Source organism: Nanorana parkeri, unplaced genomic scaffold (assembly GCF_000935625.1).
Source record: "Nanorana parkeri isolate BGI_ZX_2015 unplaced genomic scaffold, ASM93562v1 scaffold611, whole genome shotgun sequence".
Classification (NCBI taxonomy): domain Eukaryota; kingdom Metazoa; phylum Chordata; class Amphibia; order Anura; family Dicroglossidae; genus Nanorana; species Nanorana parkeri.
This window is the reverse complement of record NW_017306879.1, coordinates 44,383-59,977: the sequence shown is the minus strand read 5'-3', so window position 1 is coordinate 59,977 and position 15,595 is coordinate 44,383. Positions and strand designations below refer to the sequence as shown.

General features: G+C 41.3%; 1 protein-coding gene across 1 annotated transcript; it reads left to right on the top strand.

The window, feature by feature from the left end:
* Positions 1-5,987: 5,987 nt before the first annotated feature.
* DTWD1 (DTW domain containing 1) lies at positions 5,988-13,300 on the top strand. Its single transcript, XM_018562905.1, has 4 exons — positions 5,988-6,215; positions 8,767-8,910; positions 9,476-9,728; positions 13,020-13,300. Exons 1-4 carry the CDS (start codon positions 6,003-6,005, stop codon positions 13,247-13,249), a joined length of 840 nt encoding a protein of 279 aa, XP_018418407.1. The 5' UTR covers positions 5,988-6,002; the 3' UTR covers positions 13,250-13,300.
* Positions 13,301-15,595: the final 2,295 nt, after the last annotated feature.

The following is a 15,595-nucleotide window of genomic DNA, read 5'->3' as shown; positions in this document are numbered from 1 at the left end:
TGTGTCACCTTACCTCAACAAATTCCCTCTATGAGTGCTGCGAGCTTCCTCTGTGAGTCAAATAAGCAGAAATATGAAAACACCGCTGAACAGGCGACCACATTCACCGAGTAGTAAGCGCTGGAACACGTCTGTGTTTACTGCTGCCATTGGCAACATTTACCTCAGCAGCGGTGTTACCTCTAATTGTGTCCGCCAGCAAATTCTGCGTCTTTGTATGAACGACTGTTGCATGACTATTCAAACCTCGTTCCTGTCCCCTATACAGAGAAAGCCCCCGCCAGCAATACCCTCAGGCAATATCTACATTTGTAAGACAGTAGACGGCCGGCTGCTCACTGACCGACTTCTAACCTTCCAGAGAGAGACGCCACAACAGCACGTTTTATTTTCTATCTGTGACCACCCGGTGCATTCGGCATGTACACACACACAGGGAGAAGAGCGCCCGAGAAATCACTTGACACAGCCTTCATACCAGCAGTGTGGTGAGCTCAGGCTCCGCCTCTTCCGGTGTCTTCATGCTCGGTGCACTTCCTGTCCACAGGGATCTGTATGGCAGGCTGCGTTATCGGGTGATGTCTGCTTATGAATGGTGACATACAGCTAGTGTCCTTCTATACAGGCGGCTTCCCTCACATCCGTTTAGTTTTGACTGCTTTTATCTTGCTCAGGTAACGAGGAGATATCCTAAGGTGGGTTTTCCACACATGCAATTTGCAAACAGCAACAAAGTGTAACTGGAAGGGTTGCTGGTTTCATGGTTACATTAACCCTGTCGCTGCCAAGCCCTCCGGAAAACTTTTAAGGAAGAACTATGAGATGATTGATTTCCACTCACCTCATAGTTCTAGCCGACCTGTGACAATGAGACTGTCACAGGTCGGCTCAGTAGATGGGGAGGTGAGCGAACCTGGTATGTGTTCTGGAAGCGAACCTGGTATGTGTAACTGAAAGGGTTGCTGGTTTCATGGTTACATTAACCCTGTCGCTGCCAAGCCCTCCGGAAAACTTTTAAAGGAGAACTATGAGATGAGTGATTTCCACTCACCTCATAGTTCTAGCCGACCTGTGACAATGAGACTGTCACAGGTCGGCTCAGTAGATGGGGAGGTGAGCGAACACATACCAGGTTCGCTCACCTCTCGATCCTGTCACGGCTCTCTGCCGTGACAGGGGGAGGGGCTGGATTCCCCTCTGACTGGCGGAACGGACGGGGGAGGGGGCGGGTACAGCTGGCTCTGCCTCTGGATAGGCAGAGCCAGCTGTCACTCACGCAGCTGGGCGGATCCCGTCGTCTAAGTTGGAATCCGCTCCGGCGTCTCAGTATACTGAGCTTAGGGTGACGGGAGGACGCTAGTTTGTGTCCTCCCGTTACCCTCCTTTTAACCTCGGCTGGCCGCTTCTGCACAGAGGCAAAGGCTCACATGCCTTTTATACCTTATGATAATCGTACGATCGCGGGATTTCCCGCGATTATCGTAAGGTGTGTGGGCACCTTAACACAAAAATGCAAGTGGCTTTTTTTTCCCTCAGGCACATTTGGAACAATGGAAATATGAAAGCTTTCTTTTATTGATGATCTCCGGGCAAAACTTTTATTAACCCTTGCACTAGGGCTACCTCTGGGTATAAATGCTCGTTTTCATCACTAGCACAGTTTCATCACTCAGGGTATAAATGCTCGTTTTCATCACTAGCACCCGTTCACACTAGCACAGTGCGTTACTCGCATAGCGTTAACGCACTGTACCATGCAATCGCACCTACCGTACTTTCTGCTATGGGAGATCTTGCGTCGCCATACATTTGGATGGTACCCCAAACGCACTTCCCAACCACAGTTCGTACACCTGCACCAGAACATGCGGTACCCTAATGCCGTGTGTTCCATCGCAATTGCGACTTAATGACTAAGGACAAATGTGGGTCCTGAGGTTACATAGGTTGAGAACCACTGATCTAACATGCGCAAAAGGTTATGCGCATTGGCACCTAAGAACTACTTTGTAAATGCAGAAAAGCACACAGGTGTGAATGGGACTTAAAAGGCATTGGACATGCAGGGGTTGGTTTACTAAATGCAAAAAAACTTTTCACTTTGCAAATGAATTTCCCCTTAGCTTAGTGATTGAGGTGAAACTTTACTGAATTCCATCATCCAATCATTTGCAAGAAAAACTATTTTGTTTATTTTACTTGCATGTGATTGGGTATTCTTTGTAAACTGAATTTTCACCACATTCACTAAGCTAAGTGAAAATTCCCTTGCAAAGTGAACAGCACATTTGTTGGAAAGTGTCTGGAACACTTTGAGGTTTAAACATTCCTGATTGGCTGTTCCTTTACAAAAGTTGACAGTTTTATGTAAAAATTGAACTGTGAAAAAAAAGTGACCTTGTCTCTATAACAAAGTTATTCAAGCAAGGTAGAGCTGTAATAGAATAAAGGAAATACTTGCTCTTCCTACTGCCTAATACTACTTCAATCTGGATAAATGGCCCCCTAAAGCCAGCTGGGAAACTGACACGTCTGGGAGTGTCGATGTCCTGGGTCATTATTGGAGGTCAGCATGAGTAGTCAGTGAAAGCTGTGGGATACCTAGGAGATCACTACTCCCAGAAGTATCAGTTTCCCAGTGAATCAAGCCAAACGCAACACAAGTGGGGTTAGTCCAGCCAGATATTTACTGGACACAGCCTGACTTCTTTTTTTTTAAATTCCCTGAGAAGTAATACATTACTAATATAGCATATGCCTCATTGACCACAGGGACTTATGCTGCGTAATGGGAATCTTTAGGCGCTTGCCCCATAAATCCCAGATGTCTCCTTTCAGATGCAGCCGCTGTGCCCATTCAAGTTACTGACCGGGTGACAGCAGCCACATCTGTGAGCGGCAGTCTGCCAGTAATTGTACATGGTGCTATTACCTGCAGTTCTGGATAGGTTATTGTCTGTGGATATGGGATAGATACATCCAGGTACATGGTGCTATTACCTGCAGTTCTGGATAGGTAATTGTCTGTGGATATGGGATAAATGCATCCAGGTACATGGTGCTATTACCTGCAGTTCTGGATAGGTAATTGTCTGTGGATATGGGATAAATGCATCCAGGTACATGGTGCTATTACCTGCAGTTCTGGATAGGTAATTGTCTGTGGATATGGGATAAATGCATCCAGGTACATGGTGCTATTACCTGCAGTTCTGGATAGGTAATTGTCTGTGGATATGGGATAAATGCATCCAGGTACATGGTGCTATTACCTGCAGTTCTGGATAGGTAATTGTCTGTGGATATGGGATAAATGCATCCAGGTACATGGTGCTATTACCTGCAGTTCTGGATAGGTAATTGTCTGTGGATATGGGATAAATGCATCCAGGTACATGGTGCTATTACCTGCAGTTCTGGATAGGTAATTGTCTGTGGATATGGGATAAATGCATCCAGGTACATGGTGCTATTACCTGCAGTTCTGGATAGGTAATTGTCTGTGGATATGGGATAAATGCATCCAGGTACATGGTGCTATTACCTGCAGTTCTGGATAGGTAATTGTCTGTGGATATGGGATAAATGCATCCAGGTACATGGTGCTATTACCTGCAGTTCTGGATAGGTAATTGTCTGTGGATATGGGATAAATGCATCCAGGTACATGGTGCTATTACCTGCAGTTCTGGATAGGTAATTGTCTGTGGATATGGGATAAATGCATCCAGGTACATGGTGCTATTACCTGCAGTTCTGGATAGGTAATTGTCTGTGGATATGGGATAAATGCATCCAGGTACATGGTGCTATTACCTGCAGTTCTGGATAGGTAATTGTCTGTGGATATGGGATAAATGCATCCAGGTACATGGTGCTATTACCTGCAGTTCTGGATAGGTAATTGTCTGTGGATATGGGATAAATGCATCCAGGTACATGGTGCTATTACCTGCAGTTCTGGATAGGTAATTGTCTGTGGATATGGGATAAATGCATCCAGGTACATGGTGCTATTACCTGCAGTTCTGGATAGGTAATTGTCTGTGGATATGGGATAAATGCATCCAGGTACATGGTGCTATTACCTGCAGTTCTGGATAGGTAATTGTCTGTGGATATGGGATAAATGCATCCAGGTACATGGTGCTATTACCTGCAGTTCTGGATAGGTAATTGTCTGTGGATATGGGATAAATGCATCCAGGTACATGGTGCTATTACCTGCAGTTCTGGATAGGTAATTGTCTGTGGATATGGGATAAATGCATCCAGGTACATGGTGCTATTACCTGCAGTTCTGGATAGGTAATTGTCTGTGGATATGGGATAAATGCATCCAGGTACATGGTGCTATTACCTGCAGTTCTGGATAGGTAATTGTCTGTGGATATGGGATAAATGCATCCAGGTACATGGTGCTATTACCTGCAGTTCTGGATAGGTAATTGTCTGTGGATATGGGATAAATGCATCCAGGTACATGGTGCTATTACCTGCAGTTCTGGATAGGTAATTGTCTGTGGATATGGGATAAATGCATCCAGGTACATGGTGCTATTACCTGCAGTTCTGGATAGGTAATTGTCTGTGGATATGGGATAAATGCATCCAGGTACATGGTGCTATTACCTGCAGTTCTGGATAGGTAATTGTCTGTGGATATGGGATAAATGCATCCAGGTACATGGTGCTATTACCTGCAGTTCTGGATAGGTAATTGTCTGTGGATATGGGATAAATGCATCCAGGTACATGGTGCTATTACCTGCAGTTCTGGATAGGTAATTGTCTGTGGATATGGGATAAATGCATCCAGGTACATGGTGCTATTACCTGCAGTTCTGGATAGGTAATTGTCTGTGGATATGGGATAAATGCATCCAGGTACATGGTGCTATTACCTGCAGTTCTGGATAGGTAATTGTCTGTGGATATGGGCGAGATACATCCAGGTACATGGTGCTACTACCTACAGTTCTGGATAGGTAATTGTGGATATGGGCGAAATGCATCCAGGTACATGGTGCTATTACCTGCAGTTCTGGATAGGTAAGTGTCCTTTTGATGTGGGTTAGATACATCCAGGGACAGTCATCTATCCCCAGCCACATGTAATCCTAACATGTATAAATAAATGCAGACTGCCACTGATACTGTAGATGCAGCTGCTGTCACCCTGTCATCAGCTGAGTAACTAGTTGGCCATCAGCTTGTCCGTGCTTGTGATTGACAGCCCCCTGCCTCATAAATAGAGGTTAAGGTAGTATTAAACTCCCAGATTGTTTTTCAATGAATCCAGATTAAACAAATATACATCGTCCAGCAAAGTATTTCTTTATATTTTCGCCCAAGCAATTACAGTCATCGTGTTTTCGAACAGCTGACTCCAACTCTCTCAGCTTGGTTTCCCTGCACTTCCTATCCAGTACAAGATCATAAGGGACAGAGCAGTCTCCAGCAGCTGTCCTTCTACTAGCTTGAAGAAGGGAGAAGAGGGTAAGGAGGAGCAGAGAGCAGGGGACTGAGTTGCCTTGCTGTGACTGTGTGTTTGTGGAGACACACTGAGCTTATTAGTACACACAAGGGTGTCCATACGACCCTGCAAGGGAAAGGAGCCACCTTAAAACAGGATATCAGGGTCAGTGCTCAGGGGACCAGCTGATTATGCAGGAAACTAAAATGAATACACATAAAGAAGCAGCATCCATTGTTAGTGATTTAATCATTTGAAATGGCTTAAATACCTTTTGACTTTAATATCACTTTAATGTGCAAACCATGTGTGTGAGGTATAACTGTATATTTCTCAGTGACTTGCACAGGGATCTCCAACCAGTGGTTCATTATCTATGTTTTGCTTGCAGGCTTCTCTAATCTTGTTTGTGGCAGCCTCTTTGGGTCTGCTGGTGTTTGAAGTGTATTTTAAATGGTGCTGTTATTTACAAAATGCATCACATGTCCTTTTTTTTATGTTGTAGGCCAAATGCTTTGCATAAATAATGTCAACTGAGAAACAAATGATAAATATTTGTGGATCCTCAGAAAACGACCTTTTGAAAAATTTACAAGTCTCCTCTCAAGAAGTGCTTGAAGTAGCCCAAAAGAAGGGAAGATCAAAATGTCCAAAGTGTAAAGGCTCCAGAATGTTTTATTGTTATACTTGCTATGTGCCAGTAGAAAGTGTACCTGTAGGTGAAATCCCATCTGTGAAGGTAGGCATACTGCTGTTCTTTTTCTTCATTCCTGTGCAGTCATATGCATATGAGAGGATTTTACATTAATTGGTCATTGTCTAATCATTTTGTAAGAATAGATTATCTTATTCCTCCAGAAGTCCTACCAAGTTCAGTTTATGCATTTTATCACCTTTACTGGATTACTCAGTTTTGCATGTACTGCAACCAAAACAACTATCTGCAACAGTAACATTTAGGGGCCCACTTATTAAGCTGTGGTATGGCCTTACCGTGGTCATGCTGCTGCTTTGAAAACAAAAACATACATCAGAACATTTATAAATTTGCGTTACGTTCCACTGGAAACGCAAAAAAATAGAGCATGCAGCATTTTTTTGAGTTTGCAGTGGACGGGAACGCAGGCAATGTTTTGCCACACATCCGGTCGCACTGGGGGGGCGTGGCTGTGGTGGCAGAACGAAGGGGGAATTTTTGTGAGCGGTTGCGGTGCGTTCCAGGAGCTGTCACTCTGGAACGCACTGCAATTGGTGTGAACAAGCCCTCAGATAGCTTTATCTTTCAATATATCCAAAGATATGCTGGTAGGTTAATTGGCTCCTTTCTAAATCAGCCATTTATATGCTTGTGAGATAGGGACTTTAGATTGTAAGCTCCTTGAGGGCAGGGACTGATATGAATGTGTAACTATATAAAGTTCTGCGTAAAAATTGTCCGCTCTGTAGAAATACCTCTAATAAATAAATGATAAACGATTTCCTGTGTACAGAACACCAAAATCTAAGCTGCTGACACCCTAAATTGGTCACTAAATAAAATGGAGAATTGAAAGTAAGTATAGAGCAGGGATAGGCAAACTCTGGTCCTCCTGACTTTGGTGAAACTACAAATTTCATCATGCATTTGCCTCAGGGAGTCATGCCTATAGCTGTCAGTCATGCAATGCCAAGTGGGTTTTATAGTTACACCACAGCTGGAGGCCCCCGAGTTTGCCACCCCTGGTATAGAGGCAGTCACAGAGCTTGTTGCGGCACAACACCTGTGAGTGCCTCTATACCTACTTTGGATTTGTATATATATTTTTGTGGGTAAGAACTTATAAACAGAGTGTGGTGGCTACCCCTTGGACTGTAAAATGAAGAATTGGATATCCTGGCTGCATACTGTTCAAAATGTGACCTATTGGACCACATTATCCCAATATTCCCTCCTTTCCCCTGACAGGACAACTTTGGTGATTCTGCATACATACCGAAATTTATATGATGCATGCGTTTATTATGTACAGCTTAAATATTGTAGAAATTGCTCAAATGTTCAATCTGGGAGGTGATATCCCTGTACATTGTGAATGAATTACTTACAGGAAACCTGTGCCAAGGATATATGGAGGCTGTAATTTCTGGAAATGCTAGTTATCTGGCTCTTATATTGATCCAGTGAAAATACAGATCCAGAGCAAATATCAGAGCATTAAGTACTCCACTGTAATCTGAATTTTGCAAAAATTGTAAAAACCTTTATTCACATTATAAATAATGGGTTACAGATCTCACAAGAAGTCTCTCTAGGCTGACAAAAGTGCCAAAACCCAACACCTACGCGTCATAAAATACATGGAGCCGGCTTTCTGGCTAATCAGGAAGCCGGGCGCCATGTAATGACTCGTTGCCCGGCTTCCTGATTGGTCGAGAACCTGGCCAATCAGGAAGCCGGGCAACAAGTCATTACATGGTGGCTGGCTTCCTGATTGGCCGGGAAGCTGGCTCCATGCTCCCTCGTCACCAGGTGACAAGGCAGCATGAAGCCGGCTTTCTGGCCATTTAGAAAGCCGGGGGGCGGGTAATGACCCGCCATCTGGCTTCCTGATTGGGCGGCTTTCCGACCAATCAAGAAGCTAGGCAGCAATTCATTACATGCTGCCCAGCAACAACGGAGCTTGGAACCAGCTTACTGGCCAATCAGGAAGCCGGGCAGCATGTAATGACTCACTGCCCGGCTTCCTGATACCTGAAGTTCAGGTATCGGGCTAAGCATCAGAGCATTTGGACGAGTACTCGCCCAAATACTCGGCATTGGCACAGATACTAGTATCGCTATCGGTGCATCCCTGTATATTAGTGCAGGCTCACTTTCAACACTAAAGAGCAAAGTTTTCTGAGGCTTTGACATTTTCTTTTGCTTTATGTTCAGTGGTTTAATATTTTCTATATATCATAGTAACATAGTAGGTAAGGTTGAATAAAGACACAGGTCCATCTAGTTCAACCTATGTATATGTGTGTGTATGTATATGCTTGACTCTAGTAGTTCCCATATCCCTGTATATTTAAGGACTCAAACGCATCTAAAATTTTCTATAATTTATCAATGCTATCAGCATATATTACTGATTGTGGAAGGGAATTCCAAATTTTGACTACTCACACAGTAAAAAAAACCTTTGCGAAGTCTGAGATTAATCCTCCTCTCTTCTAATATCTTCTTGTGTCCTCTTGTAAGTACCGTAGATTGTGCAATTGTTAAACTGCATTAAGTTGGTTGTGATTCCTCCTCCGTTTACTTTCAGCTGCCGGTGAAAATTGACATTATTAAACACCCTAATGAAACCGATGGAAAAAGCACAGCTGTGCATGCAAAACTTTTAGCATTCGAGGATGTTACTGTATACACTTACCCTTGCATTCCAGATTATGACAATCACAAGCATGAGGTTAGTGTATTTCACATTTAAATTTAATGAAATTAATAAAAAAAAGTTCTTAAATATCCTCAATTTTCAGGCATGTTTTTTTCTTACTGGTGATGCAGATCGATCATATACTGTACTTCCCCAGAGCTGCCCAAAGCAATACAAAAAATACACACAAATGCACAAGGACAGGTGCGAATCCAGCCTTAAAACTCTATTGCAATCTACTACTAGGTTATTATTTCCTTTGACCAATCATGGATACATTTCCAATATTACATATTATAAATGGCAATTAGTTTTTACCAAAGCATTGGCTCATCAACAGTTAGTGTCAGTCTGATCTTCGGCATAGCTCCAGAAGCATTGGCTTCTCCAATGCCTGTGGTAACTAAAGGATAGTCTTATTTGCCTTCAACTTTATATTTTTAAGGCCTTACAAGACTTGATTGTGTTGTCTTTAAAGATGAATTGCAATTCTTTTCGTCATGTAAGACTGTTACATGACGAATGGAGTTACGTTTAGAAATGTTGTGTTATGTTTTCTAAGCATTGTGTAACTAAATAATTATCTATAATTTTCCAGATTATTCTGGTGTTCCCAAGTCCAAATTCTGTCTCCCTCCGAGAAAGCCTGATATACCTGACTGACCAGAGTAGCCACAAAGAAGACTGTGAACCATTAACCAAACGTATAAAGCTAGAAAACGAAACTAATACTGGTGAAAACAAAGATGCAGTCGCTGAAAGCAAGCATATAGATTGTTTGAAGAGAGTTGTATTTATTGACAGCACATGGAATCAGACTAATAAAATCATATCAGATGAACGACTTCAAGGTAAAAATAGTTATATAGCTTTGAAATACACAAAGAAGTGTGTGTGTATGTTTGTGTGTGTATACATATGTGTTCGTGCATCCCTCAATAGACATATATATTAGTCCATTGAGGGACACAGAACTTCTATTCACAGCACACTATTCATAAACCATGGGTTATACTGACACTAGGCACCAAAACTGGAGACCAACCCCTAGGGGCCGTAATCGTCGATAAACTATCTCGCTCAGTTTAGTGTCCGCTATGTGTCTTCTCCTTTCAAAGATCATTGACCACACGTCGATGCACCCTTGTCCAGTGGGTCATGCAGCGCTCCCCCAATTGGGCCACCACGCCAACCTTGAGATTTGAACTTGGTTCTATCAGCTTTTCAGAAAGCCTCCCTTTAAGGCAATTAGGACAAATTACCCTTTCCACAAGGTGGTCTTCCTTGTGGCGGTTACAACATCAAGGCAAGTTTTGACGCTAGCTGCTTCAAAAACTCTTTTTGGTGCTCCACAAGAACAAGGGTATTGTGAGACCAAGACCTTCCTTTCTACCCAAAGTCATCTTAGCTTTTCATCTAAATTAAAACATTGTTTTGCCTTTCTTTTGTCCAGTTCCAACTCATCCTACGGATATTTTCCTCCCTTGTCTGGATGTGGTGAGAGCTATTAGGATTTATTTTAATGCCACAGCTTCTTTTGGGGAGTCAGATTCCTGTTTGTCATTTTGGAATGTTCCTGGAAGGGTGCTTCGGCTTGTTCCATTTCTTAGGAGATTCTCCATGCTATCATTAATGAGTATGAGTCCAAGGATAAGGTACTTCTTTTTCTGTCAAGGCTCACTCCATAAGAAAAACAAGATAGGAGTACAAGACCCTACCCACCTCTCCTCTTCTACATAACAGAGGGGCTGGTTCTATAGTCTTCAGAGAACAATGTAATTAATAACAGTCTGCATAGGCAAAAAGCGCAGGAAGATTTGCAGCAAGATAAACAAATATTTTTTCGTTGAACCTATTAAACAGATACAACAAAACATTTTCAATTGTATATTTAGCGGACCAAATAAGATAAATATAATAGATGAGAACACTGTGGCTTGGTAGGGCAGAACACAGTGACAAGTATGCTGTATCCTTATGTTCCCAACCCTGGAATGCCATTTTAGAGCATACATTTGAGAATTGTTGGTCCTAAGGTGACACAGGAAGTAATAGAGAAAGAGCTAATACTTCACTGCTTGTGTTGCAAACTTTGAAAATGAACTCTGTCGCTGCCAGAGCCATTTTTGCAGATTGTTAAAATGCACATTTTAGGCCTGGTTTGCTGCGCCACGTGTTCTGGTGGGTGCGATTCCACTATGGGGCGGGAGTCTTGGCTGCTGTGCCATTGACTTGAATGGCACCATCAACCCCAGAATGCAGGGAGGTTTAATTATGCAATCTAATGTGTTTAGGCCACTAACCGTACTGGAACGCGCTGAAGAGCATGTGAACCAGCCTTTTAAATTGCATGTTTGAAAACAAAAAAAAACAAACTGAATTAATAGAATTGTTTTTTGATCACTCAAAAGGGATCAGTGCTATATGTGGGTAGAATCGGACAAAAGCAGGAGGGACAGCTATGCTTTCGGAAGAAAGAATTTGAAAAAGCATGTGTTTGTTTTCCTAGCATGCAGTTATGCTGTTTTATTTGCCATAAATTATATGAACATGTTTTACATATTGTGATGAGATTGGGGGTGATGGTTACATCTGTATTGGAAATATACAAATAACAAAAATGAAATCATCAAAAGCAGTGCCGAAATAAATTATTCATCACAAGGAACAGTGATTTATTTTCACATCCTGCCCGACATATGTAAAAACAAGGGATACGTTTAACATCTGCTATTTACTATTTTTTAACCAGATGTATTTAATTTTTCGGATTCTATGACAAAGCATTACATGGCAAAAATGTTTTGTGCACTATTCAAAGCATTACTTAGTAGTCTACAGGTTGTATTAAAGCATATCTAAACCCCAAAGCAAACATTTTAATATATTGCTGCTTTCCATTTTCTAAATGTGATGGCTGCCTTATTTTTTTAGGTTTTGTTTCTCCTTTTATTTATACTAGGTGATCCAGCCAGTAAGTCTGTTTTATTCAACAACCTTTAACCGACCAAGCTGTCCGTCAGAAGTGGCAGATAAAGGACTGAGAGAAACCATTTAACATGGGCAGGGATGCTTACAATGATCAGCTTTCATTCATTTATGTAGAACCTATCCCAAAAGGAAAGAAACACTGTTAATGTAACTTCTTAAAAAGTGTTAGCTGGATTTCGGATTTAATTTGTTAGCCAAGTCCATCTAAATCTGCTAGTGCGTACTACCCTCTCCGTGTGATGACAATGCTGCTGTCCAAGGGTGGCTCCATTGCTCCTTCATAGAGTGGAGCCACCCTAAGGCCAGATCACCAGGTAAGAATAAAGGATTTTGTTCCTTTTTGGTTTAGATACACTTGAATGTTTAGATACAGTTACAGTACTTTCATCTTCAATGTGATTTAACATATAAATGCCCTTTTTTTTCTTTTTAATCAAGCAAACTAGAAAGTGATATCCATTTGTTTAGTTTGTATTATCGTCTGCAACCGTTACGCAAAATACTAGAAAAAGGAGTTGGAACATTTTGTATCTTTCTTGCCAAAGGCTTTTTGTTTTTTGTCCAGGCATTTAATGTGTACAGCACGTGACAAAATTGTGTCAGTATCTGAGGTTTCTGGTAACTAGGAACACCCAGCCAGAAGCTTGTGATTTTGCAGGCCACCGCCTCCCATCAGAATCTGCAGTCTAATTGTGCTTACACTTGATCATTCAAAAACCATTACATGTTCAACACCATAATGAGTCTTTGCAACTTTTTTTTGTAGTAAGTTGCAGGCATCATTATTTAAAACAGTCGGTTACAGTCATCTGTGGCAATTTTTGACCATACTCTTTTGCTTTTGTAGAGTCCCCCCCCCCTCCCCCAACAGTCAGACAAGGTTAGTATTCTGCATTGTAACAATGCAAGGTACTGCTGGTATAAACAAGTCTTTTCAGATTAAGCCACCTACAAAATGTTATTGTTTATACCCTGAGCTGATTGATAGATTTGTATTGAGGGAACATCGATAAGATCATTTATATGAAGCTGATTCCATTTCTAAATATTAAAAAGACTCCGTTTAGTCACAGTGTCCATTGTTGTCCATCTCTGCCACTTGCATATATGCAGTCACATAAAAATGTTGTTTTTTTTTTATAATTTAATAGGACTTGTGACTGTTGAAATGACAGAAAGAAAGACTTGCTTTTGGCGACATCAGAAAGGAACGCCAGACACTTACCTCTCAACAATAGAGGCCATTTATTACTTTATAGTGGACTATCACATACAGATTCTAGAGAAGGACTACCGTGGTGAATATGACAATCTTCTTTTCTTCTATTCCTTCATGTACAAACTGATCAAAAATGCCAAGCATGCTGCTGGAAAGTTATAATAAAGATATTTTGGGGGGACTAATTAGGTGCATTTACTTAAGCTGAAGGGATGTCATCTTTGGCAGCATTGCACGGTCCAGTAAAAAAATGGAAAGTTCCAATGAAAAGTAAGTTCTGTGATTTTTTTGTATCAACAATAAAATTGTACTTTTGATTCTTGCTGGGTGTATTTTGTGCTTATATAGTTTAAGGCCTTGTTCACACCAAGCGCGGAGCAGATCCGGACCAGAGCAGGTGCAGACCGGATCAAAACTGCGTCCAATGTATTCCTATGGTATTTTGACCTCCAGTTCACATCGCAGCGTGCGGATCCAGACCAGATCCAGACCGGATGAAAAAAATGCGGCAAGCCCTATTTTACCTGCTCTGGATCTGGCCTGGAACGCATCAAAAACGCATCTAAAATGCAAAAACGCATGCAAGTGCCTGAAAGTCCATGTTAAACTTTTTTTAACCAAAACCGGCCCTAAACGCATCCAAAACGCGGCACAACCCACTACACTGCGTGTGCAGAAACCTTACTGGATCTGGTCTGCATTTGGTGTGAACAAGGCCTAACCAAATTGTTTGGTGGAAACCAAGTAGGAACATTCTGTTGACAATGTCTGGTCACAATATTTATGCTTTTGCATGGGCATCAAAGGTTATTCTTGAAAAATAACACATCACAGAAGCTTTTTGCATATAGCTATCCGTTCTTAAGACTTGTCTGTGTTAAACTGTTGTCTCCTAAGAAATTATATGCAAAATGCTATCTGATGCTTCCTAAATGAGGCCCTTACATGCTCATTGTTTAGTTTCCAGGGAGCAGAAAAGCTTTCCAAGAGTAAATTATTTTAAACACCAGAAAGCTTCTAGGGTGACGGAGCATAAATAAGATTCACATCATTGAAAAGGGAAAGTTTTAGGAAATACTAATTGGACATGGTTACAGTAGGGTTAAATACAGAGAACAGTCAAGTAAATTTGGGTATAGCATTTGACTTTAGCCAGATTCACTTTATTAAAAAAATTGGGGCATCCTGCAATGTAAATACATTGAATAACTAAAAAGTTTTGATTGCATAAGTATTTGTTACCCTTTTATATAAATGTCTTAAAGCTGAATGCCAGAGGAAAAACGTTTTACCCTTGCAGTGGGTCCCCATTGCAAGGGTTAACTGCTTGTTTTGCCTAGGGGATGATGAATAAGGTACCTACCAGCTGGCTCCTCTGCTGTCCAATGCTTTGGAATGGGGGTGGGTCCTCAAGGTTCTTCTGTACAATGCAGGACTAGCAGTACAGGATGATATCCGAGAGCTGCGACAGGGCAGCCAGTTGCACAATATGAAGGAAACTTGCGGGAATGATGAATGAGGCAAGTATATCTTTCTATTCGTTTACCATTGTAGTGTGAAGGGGAATCCACTGCAAAGAGGTACATTTTTTTTGTTCCCAGAGTTCAGTTTTGTATAGCTTTTGGTGTATTACATTGCCTTCAGAAGTCACAATGGTATTACAAGGTAACCTATGTGTAAAAGTGTTCCATTATCTCAAAATAAACACAGTAAACTCCGACTTATCCAGCACCCACTGGGATCGGTAGATGCCGTAAAACTGCAGTTTCTGGTTGCTTGAGAGTTAATATTAACTCTCAAGCAACCCCCAGCATTTTGTCCAGAGTTCTTCTTGAATTATGAATGATCAGTAAAGGAATGCCCTGTCTCTGCTATAGCTTTATGATGGTCTATTTGCAGCTAATGTGAGATACAAGAAAACTTTCCAGTCAACCTTTAACATTGCTCTTAGATACCACTTAATAAGGCTGACCAAGGGGTTAGTTTTTTTTTACCAGGCAAACGCAGAACACAGCAGTGACTTTACTGGTCTCAAGAAGGATTTTGCAATGGGACAGTGCTACCACATACTGTATATGACCCCCTCAGACAAATATTCTTAAAAATAATTTAAAGGTTTAAAGTAAAGGAAGCTAAAACGTTTAAACATCAAGGAGCAGCATCCATTGTAAGTGATCCATTTTGCGCTGCGCAAATTGTTGGCGCTATATAAATCCTGTATAATAATAATAATTTCATCAGCATTTGAAATAGCTTAAAAACCTTTTGACTTTAATATCAAATTTAAAGGGAAAATCATTTGTATGTATTTTCCAGAAAGTGTGCTGGATAACTACTATGCCAAATGTTTGCGATTTGCATTCCCAGTTGTTGTAACTGAAAACTTTGTATTCCAGGGTTCATCTAAGTATCATACCAAATTTGGGTTCTAAGCCTTCCTCAAAGCTCTTTCATATGGTACTACCTGGTAAACATTTGAGTGTGTATAAATAAAATAAAATTAAAAAT